General features: G+C 38.2%; 1 protein-coding gene across 1 annotated transcript in view; it reads right to left on the bottom strand.

Annotated features, from left to right (window-relative positions):
- Positions 1-599: 599 nt before the first annotated feature.
- PDCL2 (phosducin like 2) overlaps positions 600-27,356 on the bottom strand; it is a 43,000-nt gene continuing 16,243 nt past the window's right edge. The window contains exons 4-6 of the mRNA XM_040237313.1: positions 23,803-23,946; positions 14,961-15,169; positions 600-757 (exon numbers count right to left, since the gene is read on the bottom strand). Coding sequence (XP_040093247.1) covers positions 600-757; positions 14,961-15,169; positions 23,803-23,946 — 511 coding nt within the window. The remainder of the gene's footprint in view (positions 758-14,960; positions 15,170-23,802; positions 23,947-27,356) is intronic.

Raw genomic sequence — 27,356 nt, forward strand, 5'->3', positions numbered from 1 at the left:
AACTTGCATGTTATACAGGTCTAATGATTCAATAGCCTACTTAGTAAACTAATACTTTCTGACAATAATAGAACTATTAAAAATTATAACAATGAGTAGAGATGTTTCTTAGTACTTTTTAGAATCTTTAAATTGCATTTTTCCATTGAGTGCTTAATTTTTTTAATAGGTAAGAGATTTCAAAGAAAAAGCATATGGTCATAAATTTAAGCATTTTCACTCAAAGCCTCTAAATAATAGACTTTAATATTTCTTAAAGTAAATTAAATTCCATGATTCTTTTTCATTGTTTTTTTTCACATGCCTCTTTGGAAGTGATTAGGCAACACAGAGGACTTGTAATATATTTGTTATTGTCCAAAAAGGATCAGAAAGAGGATAAAGTACAGAAAAATATTAAGGGTTCAGGACAAATTCTAGTTTTGTTGGAGGCAATAAATATTCTGAAATATCTGGAAGTTTTTGTAATTACATATAAGCTATAATTCTAATATGAAAATGAAAATAAATTTATTTATAAATATTCTGATCTCTGATTATAAAGGCAGTGACAAAAATACTCCATATATAAACACTTTAAAGCTATTTATTAAATATTTCTATTTGGTATCTTCATTATCATTGTTTGAGCTATCAGTGTCATCATAAATAGAAGTGTTTCTAATCGAAGATACCATCACATCTACAATGACTCTTTTGGGGTTTTCTTCCAAATCAGTCTGTATTGCTCCAACTTCTGCTAGCTTCCATTCAAGTTCTGCAAAAAATAACCCATCAATAAATCAGATAAAAATCTTGGAACATCTATATGAAACAGAAGTTGACTCCAATAAAATTAATGTGGAAATGATGATATATTTAGAACTTAATTACAATGAAAGTACTATGTCAAAATACACATTGGATATAGCAGAGTTATACTTAAAGGGAGAAATTATGGCTAATATTTATTTTTAAATGACTGAAAGCTTTGAAAGTACAAATCAAGGAGCTAGAAAAAAAAAATAAAGTAAATCCAAGGAAAGCAGAAAGAGAGATATAATGAAGAAGAGACTAGCAAAGGTTGAAAAGCAAAACCAATAGAGGTGACTAACAAAATCACAAGCTGGTTCTTTGAAGAGACTATTTGACACACCTTAGGCAAAAAACATCACAAGAAAAAGAAACAAACTAAACAATATAAAGAATTATATGGGGCAAAACCAAGATAAAGATTTTAAAGCCATGAGACTACTATGAGAAAAAAGTATGCCAATACATTTGAAAATTTTAGTGGGAAAACTTCAACAAAAAAATGTGAATTATGTAAACATATTTAAGAGTGAAACTGAAAAAAACTGAACTGATAACAAAAAAACCCCAGTCCTGCAAACTGCTTATTTTGTTAAATTTATTCCTAAGCACTGTGTAAATGAACAGAACATTTGTGAGGAAAATTACAAAATAAACTTAAGAGGAAAATTACAAAATATAATACAAATTGGCCCTTGAACAGTTCAAACAGGTTTGAACTGCAGAGGTTCGCATGTATGTGGATTTTTTCAGTAAATGCATATTATAGTACTACACAATCCATAGTTGTTTGAATCCACAGATGTAGAACTGCAAGTACAGAGGGCCAACTCTAAAATTATGTGTGGATTTTTTGCTGCGTGGGGGTCAATACTCATAACTCTTGTGTTGTTCAAGGGCCAACTGTATATACATTATATTTATAAAGAAAGTTACAAAAAAAAGATCAAAATTGAGGGCAGTCCTAAGATGGCGGAGGAATAGGAAGGGAAGACCACTTTCTCTGTCACAAATTCCTCAAAAGATCATTTCAACGCGGAGCAAACTCCACAAAACAACCTCTGAATGCAGGCAGAGGACATCAGGCAACCAGAAAAGCAGATCATTGTCTTCAAAAACAGGTAGGAAAAAATATAAAAGACGAGAAAAGAGACAAAGGAGGTGGGGAGGGAGCTCCGTCCCGGGAAGGGAAGCCCGTCCCGGGAAGGGAATTCTAAGAAGAGAGGTTTCCAAACACAAGCAAACACTCTCCCTGCCGAGTCTGTGGAGAGCCTTGGAAACACAGAGGGCAACATAACAGGAAGGAAAAACAAATAAATAATTAAAACCAACAGATTACAAGCCCAACAGTAACTCCCCCAGCGGAAAAGCCGCGCAGACGCCTGCATCCGCCGCTAGCAATGGGGGCAGGGCAGGGAAGCGCGGGAGATGCGGGCTGCCGTGCTCGGCAAGAATCGGGCAGAAACGCCCCACGCGTAACCAGAGCGATCGAACTTGGGCTAGCAAACCAGACTGGGGGATACCTACCACGCGAAAAGCTGGAACATAAGACCCCGCCAGGACCGCGCACAGAACAAAGGACGGAACGGAAATAGCTGGCTGCAGACCATCCCCCGCCGGGGACAGGCAGCCAGAGCCATAAGGACTGGAAAGGGGCAATCGCAGCCCCGGAGAGACTTTACCTAACAAACTGCGGGCAGGCTTCTTTGCTGAGACTTCAGGGGATGCAGGACAGTCACCATCCGCCTCACAAGGAGCGCCAGCAGTACACCCAGAAAACTGAGCAGTAGAGACAGAGAAGGGGACAAGTCGCGGCGACCGCGTTCACCAAGCTCCTCAGCTGCTTGGACCTGGGAGGAGCGCAGGGCGCAGTCCCAACTGAGTCTGTGCCTCTGAGGGCTACCTGGGCGCCAAACCTGAGCGGCTTGGACCGGGGAGGTGCGCGCAGCCTGGGGCCGCCCTCGGACGTTTCCCAGCTGAGCACCGTGGAGCCGGAGCAGTTTGTTCGCCGTGGCGGGGGACAGGTCCAGCGGGGCTGAGACGCTGTGTGCCCATGACAGTGCTATTTGTTTGCAGCATCCCCCGCTCCCCACAGCGCTACTGAACTAGTGAGCCTAAAAAAAAAAAAAAAAGTGTCCACCACCGCCCCCCTGTGTCAGGACGGAACTCAGACACTGAAGAGACCAGCAAACAGAAGAAGTCAAACAGAGGGAACTGCCTTGGAAGTGACCCCACATGGCCCATAACATCAGAGAAGGGCCAGATATATCTTCACTATTTTTACAATCATTCCTTATTTTTTTTTCTCTTTTTTCTTTTTTCTAACTTTTTTTTTAATTGTTAAGTCTTCTATTTTTCCTCTAATTTTTAATTTCTATAACTTACTATTACTTTTCAAAAAAAAAACACTACTTTTTTAAGGCAAACACCATATATAGTCTTTGTGTGGTTTTTGTTGGTATTTCTTTTTTAATCCTGTTTTTTTTTCTTTTTTTTCTTATTATTTTTTCTTTTTTCTTTTTTTCTTTCTTCCTTCTGCTTCTTCTCTTTAATATTGTATTTTTGAAAATCCAACCTCTACTCTAGGTTTTTTAATCTTTGCTTTTCGGTTTTTGTTGTCAATTTTGTACATTTCAAAACCCAATTTTACCTGACAGCGAGATTACTGGCTTGACCACTCTCTCCTCCTTTTGGACTCTCCTTTTTCTCCACCAAGTGGCCTCTGTCTCTTCCCACCCCCCACCCCCCCATCTCTTCTATATCCAACTCTGTGATTCTCTGTGTGTTCTAGATGGTGGAGAACACCTAAGGAACTGATTACTGGCTGGACTTGTCTCTCCTTTTCATTACTCTCTCTTACCCTCCTGGCCACCTCTGTCTACTTCCTCCCTCTCCTCTTCCCTGTATAACTCCGTGAATACCTCTGAGCGGTCCAGACTGTGGAGCACACATAAGGAAGTGACTATTGACTTAGCTTGCTCTCTCCTCTTTTGATCTCACCGCATCTTATTCCAGTCACCTCTAACTACCCCCTCCCTCTTCTCTTCTCCATGTAACCCAGTGAACCTCTCTGGGTGTCCCTCAATGTGGAGAAACCTTTCATCTTTAACCTAGATGTTTTATCATCGGTGCTGTATAGATGGAGAAGTCTAGAGACCACTGTAAAAATAAAACCGAAAACCAGAAGCAGGAGGCTTAAGTCCAAAGCTTGAGAACATCAGAGAACTCCTGAATTCAGGGAACATTAAGCAATAGGAGCTCATCAAACGCCTCCATACCTACACTGAAACAAAGCTCCACCCAAGGGCCAACAAGTTCCAGAACAAGACATATCACACAAATTCTCCAGCAACACAGGAACACACCCCTGAGCTTCAATATACAGGCAGCTCAAAGTTACTCCAAAACTTTAGACGTCTCATAACCCATTACTGGTCACTCCACTGCACTCCAGAGAGAAGAAACCCAGCTCCACCCACTGGACCTCCAACACAAGCCTCCCTAACCAGGAAACCTTGACAAGCCACTGATACAACCCCACCAACAGTGAGGAAGCTCCACAATAAAGAGAACTACACAAATTCCCAGAATATAAAAAGGCCATCCCAAACCCAGAAATATAACCAAGATGAAGAGACAGAGGAATACTCAGCAGGTAAAGGAACAGGAGAAATGCCCACCAAACCAAACAAAAGAGGAAGAGATAGGGAATCAACCTGAGAAAGAATTCCGAATATTGATAGTGAAAATGATCCAAAATCTTGAAATCAAAATGGAATCACAGATAAATAGCCTAGAGACAAGGATTGAGAAGATGCAAGAAAGGTTTAACAAGGACCTGGAAGAAATAAAAAAGAGTCAATATACAATGAATAACGCAATAAATGAGATCAGAAACACTCTGGAGGCAACAAATAGAATAACGGAGGCAGAAGATAGGATTAGTGAAATAGAAGATAGAATGGTAGAAATAAATGAATCAGAGAGAAAAAAAGAAAAACAAATTAAAAGAAATGAGGACAATCTCAGAGACCTCCAGGACAATATGAAACGCTCCAACATTCGAATTATAGGAGTCCCAGAAGAAGAAGACAAAAAGAAAGACCATGAGAAAATCCTTGAGGAGATAATAGTTGAAAACTTCCCTAAAATGGGGAAGGAAATAATCACCCAAGTCCAAGAAACCCAGAGAGTTCCAAATAGGATAAACCCAAGGTGAAACACCCCAAGACACATATTAATCAAATTAACAAAGATCAAACACAAAGAACAACTATTAAAAGCAGCAAGGGAAAAACAACAAATAACACACAAGGGGATTCCCATAAGGATAACAGCTGATCTCTCAATAGAAACTCTTCAGACCAGGAGGGAATGGCAAGACATACTTAAAGTGATGAAAGAAAATAACCTACAGCCCAGATTACTATACCCAGCAAGGATCTCATTCAAATACGAAGGAGAAATCAAAAGCTTTACAGACAAGCAAAAGCTGAGAGAATTCAGCACCACCAAACCAACTCTCCAACAAATTCTAAAGGATATTCTCTAGAAAGGAAACACAAAAAGGGAGTATAAACCCGAACCCAAAATAATAAAGTAAATGGCAACGGGATCATACTTATCAATAATTACCTTAAATGTAAATGGATTGAATGCCCCAACCAAAAGGCAAAGACTGGCCGAATGGATACAAAAACAAGAACCCTCTATATGCTGCTTACAAGAGACCCACCTCAAAACAAGGGACACATACAGACTGAAAGTGAAGGGGTGGAAAAAGATATTCCATGCAAATAGAGACCAAAAGAAAGCAGGAGTGGCAATACTCATATCCGATAAAATAGACTTTAAAACAAAGGCTGTGAAAAGAGACAAAGAAGGCCACTACATAATGATCAAAGGATCAATCCAAGAAGAAGATATAACAATTATAAATATATATGCACCCAATATAGGAGCACCACAATATGTAGGACAAATGCTAACAAGTATGAGAGGGGAAATTAACAACAACACAATAATAGTGGGAGACTTTAATACCCCACTCACACCTATGGACAGATCAACTAAACAGAAAATTAACAAAGAAATGCAAACTTTAAATGCTACATTAGACCAGTTAGACCTAATTGATATCTATAGGACATTTCACCCCAAAACAATGAATTTCACCTTTTTCTCAAGTGCTCATGGAACCTTCTCCAGGATAGATCACATCCTGGGCCATAAATATAACCTTGATAAATTCAAAAAAATCGAAATCATTCCAAGCATCTTTTCTGACCATAATGCACTAAGATTAGATCTCAATTACAGGAGGAAAACTATTAAAAATTCCAACATATGGAGGCTGAACAACACACTTCTGAATAACCAACAAATCACAGAAGAAATCAAAAAAGAAATCAAAATATGCATAGAAACTAATGAAAATGAAAACACAACAACCCAAAACCTGTGGGACACGATAAAAGCAGTGCTAAGAGGAAAGTTCATAGCAATACAGGCATACCTCAAGAAACAAGAAAAAAGTCAAATAAATAACCTAACTCTACACCTAAAGCAACTAGAAAAGGAAGAACTGGAGAACCCCAGAGTTAGCAGAAGGAAAGAAATCTTAAAAATTAGGGCAGAAATAAATGCAAAAGAAACAAAAGAGACCATAGCAAAAATCAACAAAGCCAAAAGCTGGTTCTTTGAAAGGATAAATAAAATTGACAGACCATTAGCCAGACTCATCAAGAAGCAAAGAGAGAAAAATCAAATCAATAAAATTAGAAATGAAAATGGAGAGATCACAACAGACAACACAGAAATACAAAGGATCATAAGAGACTACTAGCAATTATATGCCAATAAAATGGACAACCTGGAAGAAATGGACAAATTCTTAGAAAAGTACAATTTTCCAAAACTGAACCAGGAAGAAATAGATAATCTTAACAGACCCATCACAAGCACGGAAATTGAAACTGTAATCAGAAATCTTCCAGCAAACAAAAGCCCAGGTCCAGACGGCTTCACAGCTGAATTCTACCAAAATTTCGAGAAGAGTTAACACCTATCCTACTCAAACTCTTCCAGGAAATTGCAGAAGAAGGGAAACTTCCAAACTCATTCTATGAGGCCACCATCACCCTAGTACCAAAACCTGACAAAGATACTACAAAAAAAGAAAACTACAGGCCAATATCACTGATGAACATAGATGCAAAAATCCTCAACAAAATTCTAGCAATCAGAATCCAACAACACATTAAAAAGATTGTACACCATGACCAAGTGGGCTTTATCCCAGGGATGCAAGGATTCTTCAACATCCGCAAATCAATCAATGTAATTCACCACATTAACAAATTGAAAAATAAAAGCCATATGATTATCTCAATAGATGCAGAGAAGGCCTTTGACAAAATTCAACATCCATTTACGATAAAAACTCTCCAGAAAGCAGGAATAGAAGGAACATACCTCAACATAATAAAAGCTATATATGACAAACCCACCGCAAACATTATCCTCAATGGTGAAAAATTGAAAGCATTTCCCCTAAAGTCAGGAACAAGACAAGGGTGCCCACTTTCACCACTACTATTCAACATAGTTCTGGAAGTTTTAGCCACAGCAATCAGAGCAGAAAAAGAAATAAAAGGAATCCAGATTGGAAAAGAAGAAGTAAAACTCTCACTGTTTGCAGATGACATGATTCTCTACATAGAAAACCCTAAAGACTCTACCAGAAAATTACTAGAGCTAATTAATGAATATAGTAAAGTTGCAGGATATAAAATCAACACTCAGAAATCCCTTGCATTCCTATACACTAATAATGAGAAAGTAGAAAAAGAAATTAAGGAAACAATTCCATTCACCATTGCAACAAAAAGAATAAAATACTTAGGAATATATCTACCTAAAGAAACTAAAGACCTATATACAGAAAAGTATAAAACACTGATGAAAGAAATCAAAGAGGACACTAATAGATGGAGAAATATACCATGCTCATGGATTGGAAGAATCAATATAGTGAAAATGAGTATACTACCCAAAGCAATTTACAAATTCAATGCAATCCCTATCAAGCTTCCAGCGATATTTTTCACAGAACTAGAACAAATAATTTCAAGATTTGTATGGAAATACAAAAAACCACGAATAGCCAAAGCAATCTTGAGAAAGAAGAATGGAACTGGAGGAATCAACCTGCCTGACTTCAGGCTCTACTACAAAGCCACAGTCATCAAGACAGTATGGTATTGGCACAAAGACAGAAATATAGATCAATGGAACAAATTAGAAAGCCCAGAGATAAATCCACACACATATGGACACCTTATCTTTGACAAAGGAGGCAAGAATATACAATGGAGTAAAGACAATCTCTTTAACAAGTGGTGCTGGGAAAACTGGTCAACCACTTGTAAAAGAATGAAACTAGATCACTTTCTAACACCGCACACAAAGATAAACTCAAAATGGATTAAAGATCTAAATGTAAGGCCAGAAACTATAAAACTCCTAGAGGAGAACATAGGCAAAACACTCTCCGACATAAACTACAGCAGGATCCTCTATGATCCACCTCCCAGAATTCTGGAAATAAAAGCAAAAATAAACAAATGGGACCTAATTAAAATTAAAAGCTTATGCACAACAAAGGAAAATATAAGCAAAGTGAAAAGACAGCCTTCCGAATGGGAGAAAATAATAGCAAATGAAGCAACTGACAAACAACTAATCTCAAAAATATACAAGCAACTCCTGCAGCTCAATTCCAGAAAAATAAATGACCCAATCAAAAAATGGGCCAAAGAACTAAATAGACATTTCTTCAAAGAAGACATAAGGATGGCTAACAAACACATGAAAAGATGCTCAACATCACTCATTATTAGAGAAATGCACATCAAAACCACAATGAGGTACCACTTCACACCAGTCAGAATGTCTGCGATCCAAAAATCTGCAAGCAATAAATGCTGGAGAGGGTGTGGAGAGAAGGGAACCTTCCTACACTGTTGGTGGGAAGGCAAACTAGTACACCCACTATGGAGAACAGTGTGGAGATTCCTTAAAAAATTGCAAATAGAACTACCTTATGACCCAGCAATCCCACTGCTGGGCATACACACCAAGGAAACCAGAATTGAAAGAGACACATGTACCCCAATGTTCATCGCAGCATTGTTTATAATAGCCAGGACATGGAAACAACCTAGATGTCCATCAGCAGATGAATGGATAAGAAAGCTGTGGTACATATACACAATGGAGTATCACTCAGCCGTTAAAAAGAATACATTTGAATCAGTTCTGATGAGATGGATGAAACTGGAGCCAATTATACAGAGTGAAGTAAGCCAGAAAGAAAAACACCAATACAGTATACTAACACATATATATGGAATTTAGAAAGATGGCAATGATGACCCTGTATGCAGGACAGCAAAAAAGACACAGATGTGTATAACGGACTTTTGGACTCAGTGGGAGAGGGAGAGGGTGAGATGACTTGGGAGAATGGTATTGAAACATGTATAATATCATGTAAGAATCGAATTGCCAGTCTCTGTCTGATGCAGGATATGGCACGCTTGGGGCTAGTACGCGGGGATGACCCAGAGAGATGTTGTGGGGAGGGGGGTAGGAGGGGGGTTCAGGTTTGGGAACGCATGTACACCTGTGGTGGATTCATGTCAATCTATGGCAAAACCAATACAGAATTGTAAAGTAAAATAAAAAATAAATAAATTTAAATTTAAAAAAAAAAAAAAAAGACACCAGTCATACTGGGTTAGGCCTCACTCTAACACCCTCATTTTAACTTAATCACTCCTTTAAAGACCTTATCTCTAAAAAAAAAAAAAGATCAAAATTAATTATTCACGGTTAGGAATATTCGCTATTATTAGGATATCAAGTCTTCAACAATTAATCTTTAAATGTGATTCTAATAAATAACCAACAGGATTTGTCACAGACTAATTCCAACATTTGTATTACATTTTGAAAAAGACTTGCCCTACTACAGACAGCTAAACTGTTAGGAAGGTACAGTAATGAACATAGTACTATACTGATTCAGGGATAGACAGAGCAGACCATTGGAACTTAGTAGAAACTTCAGAAACAGATTGAAGCATCTTTTTTTAATCCTGAAAATGACATGAAGTGAAGTGAAGTCGCTCAGTCGTGTCCAACTCTTTGCAACCCCATGGACTGTAGCCCATCAAGCTCCTCCATGGGATTCTCCAGGCAAGAATACTGGAGTGGGTTGCCATTTTCTTCTCCAGGGGACCTTCCCGACCCAGGGATCGAACCCAGATCTCCTGCATTTCAGGCAGACGCTTTAACCTCTGAGCCACAAAGGAGATATCAAAAGTCAGTGGGGGGAAGACATCTCACATACATTAAGATGGTTACTATTTAAGAAAAAAAAAAAGGGGAATGAACAAGTGTTGGTAAGGATGTAGAAGAATTAGAACTTCTCTGCATTGTTGGTGGGAGTGCTAGATGGTACAGCCCCTGTGGAAACAGTATGCTTTTGCTCAAAAATTAAAGTAGAACTGTTGCTGCTGCTGACTATACACTCAAAAGAACTAAAAAGGGGGACCAGAATAGATTATTTGCATATCCATGTTCTTAGCAGCATTATTCACAATAGCCACAAGGTAGAAGCAACAATTCTGTCCATCAACAGATTAATGGGTCTGCCCAGTAGCTCAAAGGGTAAAGAATCTGCCTGCAACGCAGGAGACCCAGGTTCGATCCCTGGGTTGGGAAGATCCTCTGGAGAAGGGAATGGCAACCCACTCCAGTATTCTTGCCTGGAGAATCCCATGGACAGAGGAGCCTAGCGGGTTACAGTCCATGGGATTGCAAAGAGTCAGAACGACTGAGTGACTAGCACTACACTAAAATGTACTATAAAAAATACAATGGAATATTATTCAGCCTTAAAGTTTTAAAAAGGAAGGAAATGCTGACACGTACTTCAATACAGATTAATCTTGAGGACGTTATGCCAAGTAAAATAAGCCAGTCACAAAAGGACAAAACTGCATAATTCATTTATATGATGTCTTTGACAGTAGTCAAATTCAGAGTTAGAAAATAAAATGGTGGTTGCCAGGGGCTGGAGGGAGCAGAGAATAAAGAGTTACTGTTTAAAGATATAGAGTTGCAACACTTTGCATGATGCAAAGAGTTCTTGAGATAGATAATGGTGATGATGGCACAAGAGTGAAAATATACTTACTATCACTTAACCATATACTTCGGAGAAAGCAATGGCACCTCACTCTAGTACTCTTGCCTGGAAAATCCTATGGACGGCGGAGCCTGGTGGGCTGCAGTCCATGGGGTCGCTATGAGTCAGACACGACTGAGCGACTTCACTTTCACTTTTCACTTTCACGCATTGGAGAAGGAAATGGCGACCCACTCCAGTGTTCATGCCTGGAGAATCCCGGGGACAGGGGAGCCTGGTGGGCTGCCGTCCATGGGATTGGACAGAGTTGGACACGACTGAACCGACTTAGCAGCAGCAGCAACCATATACTTTGGGCTTCCCTGATAGCTCAATTGATAAAGAATTCACCTGCAATGCAGGAGACCCTGATTCAATTCCTGGATGGGAAAGATCCACTGGAGAAGGGACAGGCTACTCACTCCAGTATTCTTGGGCTTCCCTGGTGGTTCAGCTGGTAAGGAATCCGTCTACAATGTGGGAGACCTGGGTTTGATCTCTGGGTTGGGAAGATCCCCTGAAGAAGGGAAAGGCTACCCATTCCAGTATTCTGGCCTGGAGAATTCCACGGACTGTATATGGGGTTGCAAAGAGTCGGACACAACTGAGTGCCTTTCACTAACCATATACTTTAAAATGATTAAATAATATAACTTATTTATCCATAAATTGAGTTCTGGATATATAATTTATTATAGGGTAACACTAATTAATAATACTGTATTATACATTTTTAATCATTCAAATGATGAATTTCATGTTATACGTATTTTTAAATAATTTAATTTTTTTTTCAAATATTATAATTTTAAAAAGTATAGTCCAGAAACACACTACTCATGGTAGTGACTGCTTAGTGAGGCAGGGAGGGGAACAAAACTAGGAATGGAAATATAGGCAACTTCAACATCTGTACTGTTTATTTCAATGATAAACAAATAGCTGAAGGAAACATGAAAAAATGTTCACATTTGTTATTTTGGGTAATGATTATGTGAATATTTTCTATATTATTGTTTGTATACTTATGTATTTTTTAAATTAAGAGGATAAGGCACAACAGCTGGCCAACAAACAACAAATGCATAGATGCTCAACAATGCTCATTATTAGAAAAATGCAAATCAAAACCACAATGAGTTATCACCTCACACCAGTCATAATGGCCATCATTAAAAAAATCTACAAACAATAAATGCTGGAGAGGATGTAGAGAAAAGGGAACCCTCTTGCATGTTGGTGGAAATGAAATTGATTCAACTACCATGGAACAACAGACTGGTTCCGAACAGGAAAAGGAGTATGTCAAAGGCTGCATATTGTCACCCTGCTTATTTAACTTATATGCAGAGAACATCATGAGAAACGCTGGGCTGGAAGAAACACAAGCTGGAATCAACATTGCCGGGAGAAATATCAATAACCTCAGATACGCAGATGACACCACCTTATGGTAGAAAATGAAGAGGAACTAAAAAGCCTCTTGATGAAAGTGAAAGAGGGGTGAAAAAGTTGGTTTAAATCTCAACATTCAGAAAACGAAGATCATGGCATCTGGTCCCATCACTGCGTGGGAAATAGATAGGAAAACAGTGTCAGACTTTATTTTTCTGGGCTCCAAAATCACTGCAGATGGTGACTGCAGCCATGAAACTAAAAGATGGTTACTCCTTGGAAGGAAAGTTATGACCAACCTAGATAGCATATTAAAAAGCAGAGACATTACTTTGCCAACAAAGGTCCGTCTAGTCAAGGCTATGGTTTTTCCAGTGGTCATGTATGGATGTGAGAGTTGGACTGTGAAGAAAGCTGAGCGCCGAAGAATTGATGCTTTTGAACTGTGGTGTTGGAGAAGACTCTTGAGAGTCCCTTGGACTGCAAGGAGATCCAACCAGTGTTCATTGGAAGGATTGATGCTGAAGCTGAAACTCCAATACTTTGGCCACCTCATGCGAAGAGTTGACTCACTGGAAAAGACCCTGATGCTGGGAGGGATTGGGGGCAGGAGGAGAAGGGGACGACAGAGGATGAGATGGTTGGATGGCATCACCAACTGGATGGACATGAGTTTGGGTAAACTCCGGGAGTTCATGATGGACAGGGAGGCCTGGCATGCTGTGATTCATGGGGTCGCAAAGAGTCAGACACGACTGAGAGACTGAACTGACTGACTGAACCTCACTGATGGAGAACAGTATGGAGAAACCTTAAAAAACTAGGAACAGAAACAGAACTACCATATGACCCAGAAATCCCACTACTGGCTATATATCTTGTGAAAACCATAACTGAGACAGACACATGTACACTAATGTTTGCTGCAACACTTTTTACAATAGCTAGGACATGGAAGCAGCCTAGATGTCCATTGACAGATGAATGGGTACAGAAATTGTGGTACATATATACAATGGAATGTTACTCAGCTTTAAAAAAGAATGCAAGTCAGTCCTAATGAGGTGGGTGAACCTAGAGCCTACTGTACAGAGTGAAGCAAGTCAGAAAGAGAGACACAAATATTTATATTCATGCATGTGTAAGGAATGTAGTGAGATGGTACTGATGAACCTGTTTGCAGGGCAGCAGTAGAGACACAGATAGAACAGACATGTGGACACAGTGTGGGAGGGAGAGGGCGGTGACTTCAGAGAGTAGCACGGAAACATGTACATTATGATATGACGCAGGGAGCTCAACCCAGTGCTCTGTGAAAGCTGAGAGGGGTGGGATGGGGTGGGAGATGGGAGGAAGGTTCAAGAGGGAAGAGACATATGTGTACCTGTGACTGATTCATGTTGATATGTGGCAGAAACCAGTATAATATTATAAAGCGAATATCTTGCAATAAAAATTTAGAAAAATATAGTAAATAAATTTCAGCCCTGAAAAAAAAAAAAAAAGAGGATAAGGCACAGGCTGAAAAAGTAAGATGGTAAAATAAAGAGGGAAGGAAAACTCTGGAACAATTAGAATTCTGGAAGTCTTACTAAGGCCAAAAACAGTTTTAGGGGGATGATAGAGTGAAAGAAAGACTGTTAAAAATAGCTGTTCACAGTGGCTTTAATATGATGGTAAGAGAAAAGATTTTAATACAGAATTACATCAGCTCCAAGAAATGACTAACTGAAGAGTTAGGTCTTAGAACTAGGTTTGGAAGTAAACATTTTTAGAGAACGTAAAACTATAATGCCCTTTGCTATGTACTATGAAAAAGAAAACAGTAGAAGGCATAGTCCTTGCACCTGTTAGGGAGACAAAACTCAAAGGCAATGGGTTAACCAACAAAATCTGAGAATATGTAGATAAATGGAAAATAAGTTGTGTATAGAATATATGCTATAGAACATATATATATGTTTCAGTAGAGAACCATGAAAACAGATTATTAATTGGTCCAGCATCACATAATGGATTAAATGGAGACCTAAGAAGGAATAGGGTTTGGAAGGAAGGATAAAGCAGGGTAGGGTATTTAGGGTACAGAGAAAGAGTATGAAACAAAGTATTGGGTTGGCCAAAAAGTTCGTCCAGATTTTTGTAATATTTTATGGAAAAAGCTGAACAAATTTTTTGGCCAACCCAATATAAAGGCACAAATGTGTTAAGTGTCTTTGAGATAGTGGTTGAAGACCAGCTTGGTTGCAGAAGATACTGCAGAATACATTGAGAAATACAACTGGATGGGCTGAAATTTTTAAGCATATGATTCTGAATTTTTAACAAAACAAAGAATCACTAAGGATTTAAGCAAGTGGGTGTTATGATAGTATTATAGTAGGAAAATTAATCTGAAGGCATATAAGAAGAAACTAGAAACAAGGGAAAAGCCTAATGTTTTATGAAAATAAATTTTCATATTTGTTAAGTTATGTAAGTTTTCTTAACAGGCAAATTTTAAAAGTAACATCATTACCTTCGAGCTTGAGATTTATCCCTCCACATTCTATAATTCCAATGAATTTGCCTTCTATCTGACCATTTTTATAAACAAAAATGGTTGGTAAACAATTGTCATGGTAGTGTTCAATACAGCTATTCACGATGGCTTTAACAAATTTAGTTTCAGGAAACTTTCTTGCTAGGAGACTAAGATGCTGGTTAACCAACAAACACATTGGGATGCTAAAAAGAGAGACAATACACACAATGTCTTTAAAAAAACAGGCTACTTATCTCAATCTAATAAAATAAGTAAAACATTTCCATGACAAAAATATATCTTTAGATTTTCTTTTAATATAAGATCGCATCAATTGTAATCCTCTATTTTTACCTTTAGTAGTGATAAACTATAGAGTCTCTGATTTTCATTACAAAAACTGTTATAGCCTGGGAATGAAGCCTGCTACCATGGGAATTTGCAGCCTAAGGCTAACCACATTTGACTTGGCAGCAGTGTAATCGAGTACAATGTAATTGAGGAACCAGTAAGTTCCTAGTTTATAGGACACTGAGGGGGAGGGGAGGAGAAAGAAAGAAAAAAAAAAAATACAAAGCAGGACATGTCTAGGGGATCCTTAGCAGTTCTGAATTGAAACAAGGGGACCCAACTGTTGGTCATAGGTTTTTTCCACATCGGAAGTTTTTATCTCAAACTTCCTTGAATTCCTTTTACTCAAACTTCATCCACTCTTTTCTTTGACATGCCATATCCTATTCCCCAACACCCAGAACTGTTCATCAGAAATTTAAAATTGATCAGAAATGTAACCAAAATCAGCAATTCTTCCAGCTCTATCCCTTAACTCTCATTACACTCGTTTTAATTAGTCACTTTTCTCTATCACTCACTCACAGCTTTATTAAATTCTTTCAAAGCTAATCCTCAGCTTTATCCCACACTCCTTTCATTTCCTATGGGGCCATTCTTTATTCTGTTATCCTATTTTCTTAAGCTATCCTTCTCTACTCTACATAAACATATTCAAAATACTACAAAATTTTTAAAAAGTCCTTTTTCATTCTCTCTCCCTCTAATAACTACTCTTTCCTGGTCACAGCTCAGATGAAAAAAGATTTTAAAAATCTCTATATCATTCACTTCACTTCTTAAAAGGCTCTCCTTTATTGATTACTATGATAACTTTTTCTATGAATTTCCTTTTTACTCCTTTGACTTACTCCTTATGTCAATACCTCAAATGTAGATATTCCTTGTAACTATGTCCTAGACCCTCTTCTCATTCTAGACACATTCACTGGGCATTCTTAAAAAAAAAAAAATCAAAACACTAAATTTGATACAAGTGTATCTCACCTTCGGGAGAAGGCAATGACACCCCACTCCAGTACTCTTGCCTAGAAAATCCCATGGATGGAGGAGCCTGGTAGGCTGCAGTCCATAGGGTGGATAAGAGTCGGAGACGACTGAGCGACTTCCCTTTCACTTTTCACTTTCATGCACTGGAGAAGGAAATGGCAACCCACTCCAGTGTTCTTGCCTGGAGAATCCCAGGGATGGGGGAGCCTGGTGGGCTTCCGTCTATGGGGTCGCACAGAGTCGGACACGACCGAAGTGACTTAGCAGCAGCAGCAGCAGTATCTCACCTTCATCTTTGTATACATTTTCTCATCATTCATATGGAGGGTATTTGAAACAATTCAGTAGAGGAAAGAAAGATTACTGTGAACCATGTTAATCAAAGAAATGTCTTTGTCTAACAGACAAAATTAGTACATTCTTCTCTTGAGATCTTCCCTGGTGGCTCAGATGGTAAATCGTTTACCCACTATGTGGGAGACCTGGGTTCGATCCCTGGGTTGGGAAGATCCCTTGGAGAAAGAAATGGCAACCCACTCCAGTATTCTTGCCTGGAGAATCCCATGGACAGAGGACCCTGATAGGCTACAGTCCATGGGGTCGCAAAGAGTCAGACACGACTGAGTGACTTCACTTTCACTTCACTTTCTCTTGTACTACACCTTACATGTCCTTTCAATACATACATCTATATAGATAGATAAATAGATAGATATACACATGAAATGTTTAATTCGTCTCTTGTACTGTCTCATAAAAGCATCTTATTCCCATTTGTATTCTCAACTCCTGCAAACCATCATAGGAATAGTTGAAGTTGAAGCTCTCTTAAGTGAGTGGCTCATACCAGGACATACTGCATGCTGCAGGCAGGTGGTAACCCTCCTGGACTTTATCCACTTTTCCCCTCTATATTTGTTTATGCACACTGCATATTTTATTATAATTAACAAATAAATAAAAGTGTGACAACAAAAGTCATTGTAGTTCTGAAGAATATCAAATGCATGCTTTGGAGAAACATGATAAACGTGAATCACTTAGAAAAAAATTGTTGTGTAGCTCATTGTAAGCCAGACAAATATAAATGTCAGAGGAATAATAAAGATTTCTGCACTCAAATTGCTTCATATATGCTTGTGAGTTCTTGCTCCATTTTAAACAAACTCTGGAAATGAAACCAATGGTAATATACCAGGTCTTATCAATATTGGGGGAAGATTTTGTATATTTTTTAATGTCTTCTCTTTGCCAGTTTCTGGCTTTTATCATCAATTTTTTTTTTTTGCTAACCTTGTTTTACAAATTAGAAAAACTCAACAAAGTGAGTATAGAGGGAACATATCTCAACATAATAAAGGCCTGATATGATAGGACCACAGCTAATTTCATATTCAACAGTAAAAAGCTGAAAGCCTTTCCTCAAGATGAGGAACAAGGCAAGGATGCCCACTCTCACCACTTTAATTCAACATGATATTGGAAGTCCTAGCCAGAGCAATTAAGCAAGAAAAAAATAAATAAATAAAAGGCATCTAAATAGGAAAAGAAGAAGTAAAGCATGTCACTATGACATGGTATTATATATAGAGAACCCTAAAGACTCCATCAAAACATCTTTAGAACTAATAAAAGAATTCATTAAAGTTGTAAGCTAAAAAATCAATACACAAAAGTCAGTTATGTTTCTATAACTAAGAATGAACTAAGTTATGTTTCTACACACTAAGAATCAGAAAGAGAAACAAAGAAAACAATCCCATTTGTAATTGCATCAGAAAGAATAAAATACCCAGGGATAAAAAACATTTGAAAACTACAAGACATTAATGAAAAAAAGTGAAAAGGAAACAAACAAATGGAAAGATACTCTGTGCTCATGGATTGGAAATATTCATATTACCCCCAATCAATCTACAGATTCAATACAATCCTCATCAAAATTCCAATGGGATTTTTCACAGAAATAGAACAAATAATCCTAAAATTTATAAGGAATCACAAAAAAATCCAAGTAGTCAAAGCAATCTTGAGAAAGAAGAACAAACTTGGAGGCCACATGTTTCCTGATATTAAGCTGTATTATAAGGCTATAGTCATTAAAACATTATGTAACCGGTAGGAAAACAAACAAAAAGAAAAAAAAAACACACACAAAACTCAATGGAAAGCATAGACAGACCAAAAATAAACCCGTACTTATATGGTCACTTAATTTATGACAAAGGAGGCAAAGAACACACAATGGGAAAGAACTGTTGGGAAAACTGGACAGCAACACACATAAAAATGAAATTTGACCGCTATCTTGCATCACACACAAAAAATAACTCAAAAAGGATTAAAGATATAAATATAAGACCTGAAACCACAGAACTCCTAAAAGAGAACCTAAACAATGACATAGATCTTGGTGATAATTTTTCGATTCTGACACCAAGAGCAAAAGCAATGAAAGCAAAAATAAATAAGTGAAACTACATTATACTAAAAATCTTCTGCACAGCAAAAGAAAACCATCAACAAAATGGAAGGCAACCTACTGAATGGGAGAAAATATTTGTAAATCATATACCTGATAAAGAGTTAATGTCTAAAACATATAAAAGAACTCATGAAACTCAATAGCAAAAACCCAAAGAATCTGATTTAAAAATGGGCATAAGATCTGAATAGACATTTTTCCAAAGAAGATATACAGATAGCCAACAGGTACATAAAAATATACTCAACATCATTAATCACCAGGGAAATGCAAATAAAAACCACAGTGAGGTATCACTTCACACCTGTTAGAATGGCTATTATTAAAAAGACGGGAAATAACAATGCAGCAAGAATGTGGAGAAAAGAGAATTCTTGTGCACTATTTGCTGGGAATGTAAACTGGTTCATCCACTGTGGAAAACAGTACAGAAGTTCCTCAAAAAATTACAAATAGAACTACCATATGGTCTAGCAATTCCATCTCTGGCTATTTAGCTGGTGAAAAAACACTAACCTGAGAAGATATATGCACCCCCATATTCATTGCAGCATTATTTACAATAGTCAAAATACGTAAACAGTCTTGAGTGTCTATCAGTGGATGAATGGACAAACAAACTGCAGTATATATACAATTGAATATTATTCAGCCATTAAAAAGAATGAAATTTTCTCATTTGGGACAACATGGATATACCTATAGGGTATTATGATAAGTGAAATAACTTAGAGAAAGACAAATGCCATATGATTTCTCTTATATGTGGAATCTAGAAGGCTGCCAGAGGGTGGGAGAAGTGGATAAAGGGGGACCAAAAGTTAAAAAGCCAAAGCAGAGAATCACACAAAAATATCTTTTTAAATTTAAATATTTTCTTTTCATCTGACATATATAAACATACATTAACTTAGTAATCTTTGATATTGGCTCAGGAGCTTCTCATCTACAGCTTTTCTCATCTAAACTATACAATAATGCACTGTCTTCCATATCATCTTAGTACATGCAGGTCATATAGGTATATGTATGGATGATTCATTTTGCTGTGCAATTGAAGCTAATACTACATCGTAAAGCAAGTATGTTGTTCAGTTTCTACATCGCATCTGACTCTTTGTAACCCAATGGACAGCAGCACATCAGGCTTCCCTGTCCTTCACTATCTCCTGGAGTTTGCCCAGACTCATGTCCATTGAGCTGGTGATGCTATCAAACCATCTCATCCTCTGTCTTATCCTTCTCCTCCTGCCCTATAATTCTAGTAAAAATTAATTTAAAAAAAGAAATCATCTTAACACTAAGTGATGTTATATATCAAGTTATGTAAAAAAAGCTAAGAAAAACAAAGTGCATACAGTTTAATTTATATTTCAGAATATATATATAGACAGATAAGTACAACTTGTTACAAATCTAGATACTGATTTATTTTACTGGATGGCATACTTAAAGTAATATTAGAAATATGTACTACCTAACTCAAATCAGTTTTCCACATAAAACCATGACATTAATAGTTTATAAGCTTTATTTTCCCTCAAACTGGTGAAGCCAGTTTCATGGGAAATATTCATGGGAAATATTCACGTGAAATAATCTGTTCATGGGAAATAGATGGGGAAACAGTGTCAGACTTTATTTTTTGGGGCTCCAAAATCACTGCAGATGGTGACTGCAGCCATGAAATTAAAAGACGCTTACTCCTTGGAAGAAAAGTTATGACCAACCTAGATAGCATATTGAAAAGCAGAGACATTACTTTGCCAACAAAGGTCCGTCTAGTCAAGGCCATGGTTTTTCCAGTGGTCATGTATGGGTGTGAGAGTTGGACTGTGAAGAAGGCTGAGCACCAAATAATTGATGCTTTTGAACCGTGGTGTTGGAGAAGACTCTGGAGAATCCCTTGGACTGCAAGGAGATGCAACCAGTCCATTCTAAAGGAGATCAGCCCTGGGTGTTCTCTGGAAGGAATGATGCTAAAGCTGAAACTCCAGTACTTTGACCTTCTGATGCAAAGAGTTGACTCATTGGAAAAGACTCTGATGCTGGGAGGGATTGGGGGCAGGAGGAGAAGGGGACGACAGAGGATGAGATGGCTGGATGGCATCACTGACTCTATGGACATGAGTTTGGGTGAACTCTGGGAGTTGGTGATGGACAGGGAGGCCTGGCATGCTGCAATTCATGGGGTTGCAAAGAGTTGGACACAACTGAGCAACTGAACTGAACTGAAGCTTTATTTTCCCTCAAACTGGTGAAGCCAATCCACAAATATCTAATTAGAAGAATTTTATGATTACTGTGAGAATAAGAGCTGAGTCAGTGGTATGACCCCACTTATGGGGCCGTGGTCTTAATGCAGGAGGCAGGTGGGAATCGGTGGTAGCAGTGAAAAGTATGGAATTAGGAGACGATGGCACTATAGATTGTGGTGCAGGGAGAAAATGGTTGATTGAAAGTTCAAACTTGGTGTTGGGGTTTGAGGGCCAGAATTTAACCTCAGAAGAACTGTAAAAAAATAAGCAAGACTTTTGATATCAACTTATGGGCCCAGTTATGAAATTTGAGGTACAAAATAGGCAATGGGATATACAAACAAAGCTAGTGGAGGTGATGGAATTCCAGCTGAACTATTTCAAATCCTAAAAGATGATGCTGTTAAGGTGCTGCACTCAGTATGCCAGCAAATCTAGAAAACTCAGCAGTGGCCCCTGGACTGGAAAAGGTCAGTTTTCATTCCAATACCAAAGAAAGACAATGCCAAAGAATGTTCAAATTACTGTACAATTGCACTCATTTCACATGTTAGCAAAGTAATGCTCAAATTTCTCCAAGCTAGGCTTCAGCAGTACATGAACTGAGAACTTGCAGATGTACAAGCTGGATTTAGAAAAAGCAAAGGAACCAAAGATCAAATTTCCAACATCCACTCTATCATAGATGGAGAAGGCAATGGCAACCCTCTCTGGTACTCTTGCCTGGAAAATCCCATGGACGGAGGAGCCTGGTAGGCTGCAGTCCATGAGGTTGGGAAGAATTGGACACGACTGAGAGACTTCACTTTCACTTTTCACTTTCATGCATTGGAGAAGGAAATAGCAACCCACTCCAGTGTTCTTGCCTGGAGAATCCCAGGGACAGGGGAGCCTGGTGGCCTGACGTCTGTGGGGTTGCACAGAGTCGGACATGACTGAAGCGACTTAGCAGCAGCAGCAGCAGCGGGATCATAGAAAGAGCAAGGAAGTCCCCAAAAAGCATCCACTTCTGCTTTATTGACTACACTAAAGCCTTTGACTGTGTGGATCACAACAAACTGTGGAAAATTCTTAAAGAGATGGGAATACCAGAACACCTTACCTGTCTCCTGAGAAACCTGTATGCAGGTCAAGAAGTGACAGTTAGAAGCAGACATGGCACAACGGACTGGTTCCAAATTGGGAAAGGAGTACATCAAGGCTGTATATTGTCACCCTGCTTATTTAACTGATATGCAGAGCACATTATGCAAAATGTCAGGCTGGATGAAGCACAAGCTGGAATCAAGATTGCTGGAAGAAATACCAACAACCTCAGATATGCAGATGATACCACTTTAATGGCAGAAGTGAAGTGAAGTCGCTCAGTCGTGTCCAACTCTTTGCGACCCCATGGACTATAGCCTACCAGGCTCCTCTGTCCATGGGATTTTCCAAACAGTAGTACTGGAGTGGATTGCCATTTCCTTCTCCAGGGGATCTTCCCGACCTAGGGATCGAATCCAGGTCTCCCGCATTGTACACAGACGCTTTACCGTCTGAGCCACCAATGGCAGAAAGAGAAGAGGAACAACAAAAAAAGAACCTCTTGATAAGGTGAAAGAGGAGAGTGAAAAAGCTGGTTTAAAACTCAACATTCAAAAACTAACATCATGGCATCTGGTCCCATCACTTCATGGTGACTAGATGGGGAAATAGTGGAAACAATGATAGATTTTATTTTCTTCGACTCCAAAATCATTATGGATTGTGACTGCAGCCATGAAACTAAAAGACACTTGCTCCTTGGAAGAAAAGCTATGACAAACCTAGGCAGTGTATTAAAAAGCAGAGACATCACTTTACTGACAAAGGTATGTACAGTCAAAGCTATGGTTTTTCCAGTAGTCATGTATGGATGTGAAAGTTGGACCATAAAGAAGGCTTGAGCACCAAATAATTGATGCTTTTGGCATGTGGGAGGTCAAAAAAATAAGCATAAGAGACTTGATACATCCAAATGCACTGCATGATCCCTGATTAGGGATCAAAAATATATGTATTATAGAAATATTATTATGATTATTCAAAAATATATGTATTTATGAAAGAGATTCTGAGGTTAGTTGGAGAAATTTGAGTTAAGGACTGGCTGGGTATTAGATGGGGCTTCCCTGATAGCTCAGATGGTAAAGAATCTGCCTGCAATGCTGGAGACACAGGTTCGGTCCCTATTAGGAATTATGGTTCATTTTGTTTGGTGAGAAAATGATATTATGGTTATATAGAAAAAAGCCCTTAGGATTTTGAAGATGCACACTGAGATACTTAAGAGTAAAGCATCATGTAATTCATTTTGAAATGGTTCTACAAACACACACATATAAATATACAAACAAAACGATACAAATATGGCAACACGTTCATTGCTGAAATCTACCTAGCTGGTATGTAGGGTGCTCATTTTATCATTCTTCCCATTTTTTTCTATCTTTGAAATTTTCTATAAGCTTTTCAAATTAACTGACAAAGTACTTGTTTTTCTAATAAGTATGAGAAGTTCTTTAAGTTACATCTGAAAATATATTAAAATAATTTAGTCCCTGAAGCCAATGACTCTACATATATATTTTTCTTTTTTAATTGAAGTATAGCTGATTTACCTTGTTTTCTTGATAAGTCTTTGTTATATGCTTTATCCAACATTAAAATGAAAAATATATATCTTAAAACATTAGAATATTAGATTTTTACAAAAAGCTACAGTAATTACCTTGATCTGTATAGATGAATTATAACCCACACATCCTTTTCTGCATTTGTGACTTCATTCACATACTGATTTCCAGATATTTCTCTTAATTCCCCAAATTTTTGTTTTTTCTTGAGAACTTTCCATTCCTGTAACCGCTTTTCTCTAGTTAAAAATAATTAAATTATATAAAAGTATTGTTATACTCTTAAGACTATTCCCATATACAGTAATAATCTAGGGATGTGAACGGAATGCTAGTACATATGAACCTCTTTAAAGAATAATAGAGTAATTATTAATGGTTTTACAGTGGCAATTCCTCTTTTTACATGGTTATTTGCTTTCTTCATGGGTATTATAAAATATAAGAAATTAGCTATTGATTTAAATTTATTGTTCTTGACTAAGTCAGTTATAGTTATTGAGAGTTTATTTAGACATTGGACCAACAAATTCTTGTATACAGATTAGATAAAGGGAGAGCATGCAGAACAATAATAACGAACATTTACTGAGAGTTTACTATGTTTCCAGGCACTGTTTTCAGCATGTTTATTAATTTAACCTTGCAAAAGCTTAATGAAGTTAACACTATGATTATTTCCAATTATAAGCTCTTAGCTTTCATGATAAACTGACTTTCAGTTCAAAGTCTTTAGTGAACATGTATATTGCAGGTAGACAGATGATAGAGAACAGTGATTATGAGTATGAACTCTAAGGTCAGACTAAACTGGTTTTAAGAGTCAGCCCCCACTTACTAGTAGCGTGGACTGGGCAAATTTTAATCTTTCCAAGTTTCAGTTTAACTCCAATGTGAAAAAAACTAAAATCTGCTTGCCTGGGACTGTTCAAGATTAAATGTAAGCATATAAATTTCTTGGGGTGGTACCTAGCATCATCCAATGAGTGTTCAATAAATGTTGCCTAACTATTCATTTACTGTTGTTTAGTCATTAAGGTCATGTCTGACTCTTTGTGACCCCCAAGGACTGTAGCCTGCCATGCTCCTCTGTCCACAGGATTTCCCAGGCAAGAACATTGGAGTGGGTTGCCATTTCCTTCTCCAAGGGATCTTCCTGACCCAGGAATCCAACCCACATCTCCTGCATTGGCAGGCAGATTCTTTACCACTAACCTACCAGGGAAGCCCTATTAATCTTATACAGAACCTTAAAGTGTTGTTAAACAACTCTCTCCAAATGCATACACTTTGATTTAGTTGTTAAATACTTGGATTCATGAAGCGATTCCAAATGGTTCTGACATACCTGCAAGTATCTCAAAAGTTACTGACTCTATATACCTAAGGTACCTGAGAGTACTTACTCCCTTTCTTTTTTCTCATTCACTGCTGGTGAGAATGCAAAATGATACAGCCACTTTAGAAGACAGTTTGGCAGTTTCTCTACAAAACTATACATATTCTTACCATATGATCCATTTATTAAGTGCCTTGGTATTCACTCAAAAGAGTTGAATACATGTCCACACAAAAACCTTCACAGAGATGTTTACAGCAGCTTTACTCATAATTGCCAAAAGTTGTAAGCAACCAAAATGTCCTTTAGGAGGTGAATGTATAAATAAACTCTGGTATATCCAGATAATAGAATATTATTCAGTGCTAAAAACAAAGGAGTCAATAAGCCATGGAAAGACATAGAGAAACTTTAAATGCATATCATTAAGTGAAAGACGCCAACTTGAGAAGGCTATACACTGTACAGCAGTCTGAAGAAGGCGAAACTGTAGACACAACAAAAAGATCAGGGGTTGCCAGCAGTTGGCAGGGGTGAGAGATGAATAGGTTGACTACAGAGGATATTTATAGTAGTGGAAATAATCTGAATGGTACCATGCTGCTGCTGCTGCTAAGTTGCTTCAGTTGTGCCCAACTCTGTGTGACCCCATAGACAGCAGTCCACCCGGCTCCCCCGTCCCTGGGATTCTCCAGGCAAGAACACTGGAGTGGGTTGCCATTTCCTTCTCCAATGCATGAAAGTGAAAAGTAAAGTGAAGTCACTCAGTTGTGTCCGATTCTTTGCGACCCCATGGACTGCAGCCTACCAGGCTCCTCTGCCCATGGGATTTTCCAGGCAAGAGTACTAGAGTGGGGTGCCATTGCCTTCTCTGGGAAAGGAGTATATCAAGGCTGTATATTGTCATTCTGCTTATTTAACTTATAGGCGGAGTGCATCATGTGAAATCCCGGGCTACATGAAGCACAAGCCAGAATCAAGACTGCCAGGAGAAATATCAATAACCTCAGATATGCAGATGACACCACCCTTAAGGCAGAAAGAGAAGAGGAACTGAAAAGCCTCTTGATGAATGTGAAAGAGAAGAGTGAAAAAGCTGGCTTAAAACTCAACATTCAAAAAACTAAGATCATAGCAGCCAGTCCCATCACTTCATGGCAAATAGATGGAACAATGGAAACAGTGACAGACTATTTTTGGGGACTGCAAAATCACTACAGATGGTGCATGCAGCCATGAAATAAAAAAAACGCTTGCTCCTTGGAAGAAAAGCTATGACCAACCTAGATAGCATATTAAAAAGCAGAAACATTACTCTGCTGACAAAGGTCTGTCTAGTCAAGGCTTTGGTTTTTCCAGTAGTCATGTATGGATGTGAGAGCTGGACACTGAAGAATTGATGCTTTTGAACTGTGGTTTTGGAGAAGACTCTTGAGAGTCCCTTGGACTGCAAGGAGATGAAACTGATCAACCCTAAAGGAAATCAGTCCTGAATATTCATTGGAGGGACTAATGCTGAAGCTGAAATGCCATTACTTTGGCCACGTGATGTGAAGAACTGACTCATTGGAAAAGACCCTGATGCTGGGAAAGACTGCAAACAGGAGGAGAAGGGAATGACAGAGGATGAGTTGGTTGGATGGCATCACCAACTTGATGGACATAACTTTGAGCAAGCTCCAGGAGTTGGTGATGGACAGCGAGGCCTGGTGTGCTGCAGTCTATGGGGTTGCAAAGAGTAGGACAAAATTGAGTGACTGAACTGAAATGTTGTTATATACTGTATGTCCACTAACATTGATTTATAATTATTGTTTTATAAACCATATACAAAAAAGGGAGTTAAAAGCCAAAAGTATAGTAATATTGGCTTTTATATTTACCTATATAATTACCTTTACCTATGTTTGTTTATTCTTCCTATGGTTTTAAGTTACTGTCTAGTGCACTTTAATTTCATCCCAAAGGACCCCTTTAGCTAACTTTTAGGGCACTTCTACTAGTAACAAGATCACTTATATTTCATCTAGAAATGTTCTTAATTTCTCCTTCATCCCTGTAGCATCAGTTCAGTTCAGTTGCTCAGTCGTGTCCAGCTCTTTGGAATCCCATGAATTGCAGCATGCCAGGACTCCCTGTCCATCACCATGAAGTGATAGGACCGGATGCCATGATCTTCGTTTTCTGAATGTTGAGCTTTCAGCCAACTTTTTCATTCTCCTCTTTCACTTTCATCAAGAGGCTTTTTAGTTCCTCTTCACTTTCTGCCATAAGGGTGGTATAATCTGCATATCTGAGGTTATTGATATC

The sequence above is a fragment of the Oryx dammah genome, unplaced genomic scaffold, assembly GCF_014754425.2.
Source record: "Oryx dammah isolate SB20612 unplaced genomic scaffold, SCBI_Odam_1.1 HiC_scaffold_3, whole genome shotgun sequence".
Taxonomy (NCBI): domain Eukaryota; kingdom Metazoa; phylum Chordata; class Mammalia; order Artiodactyla; family Bovidae; genus Oryx; species Oryx dammah.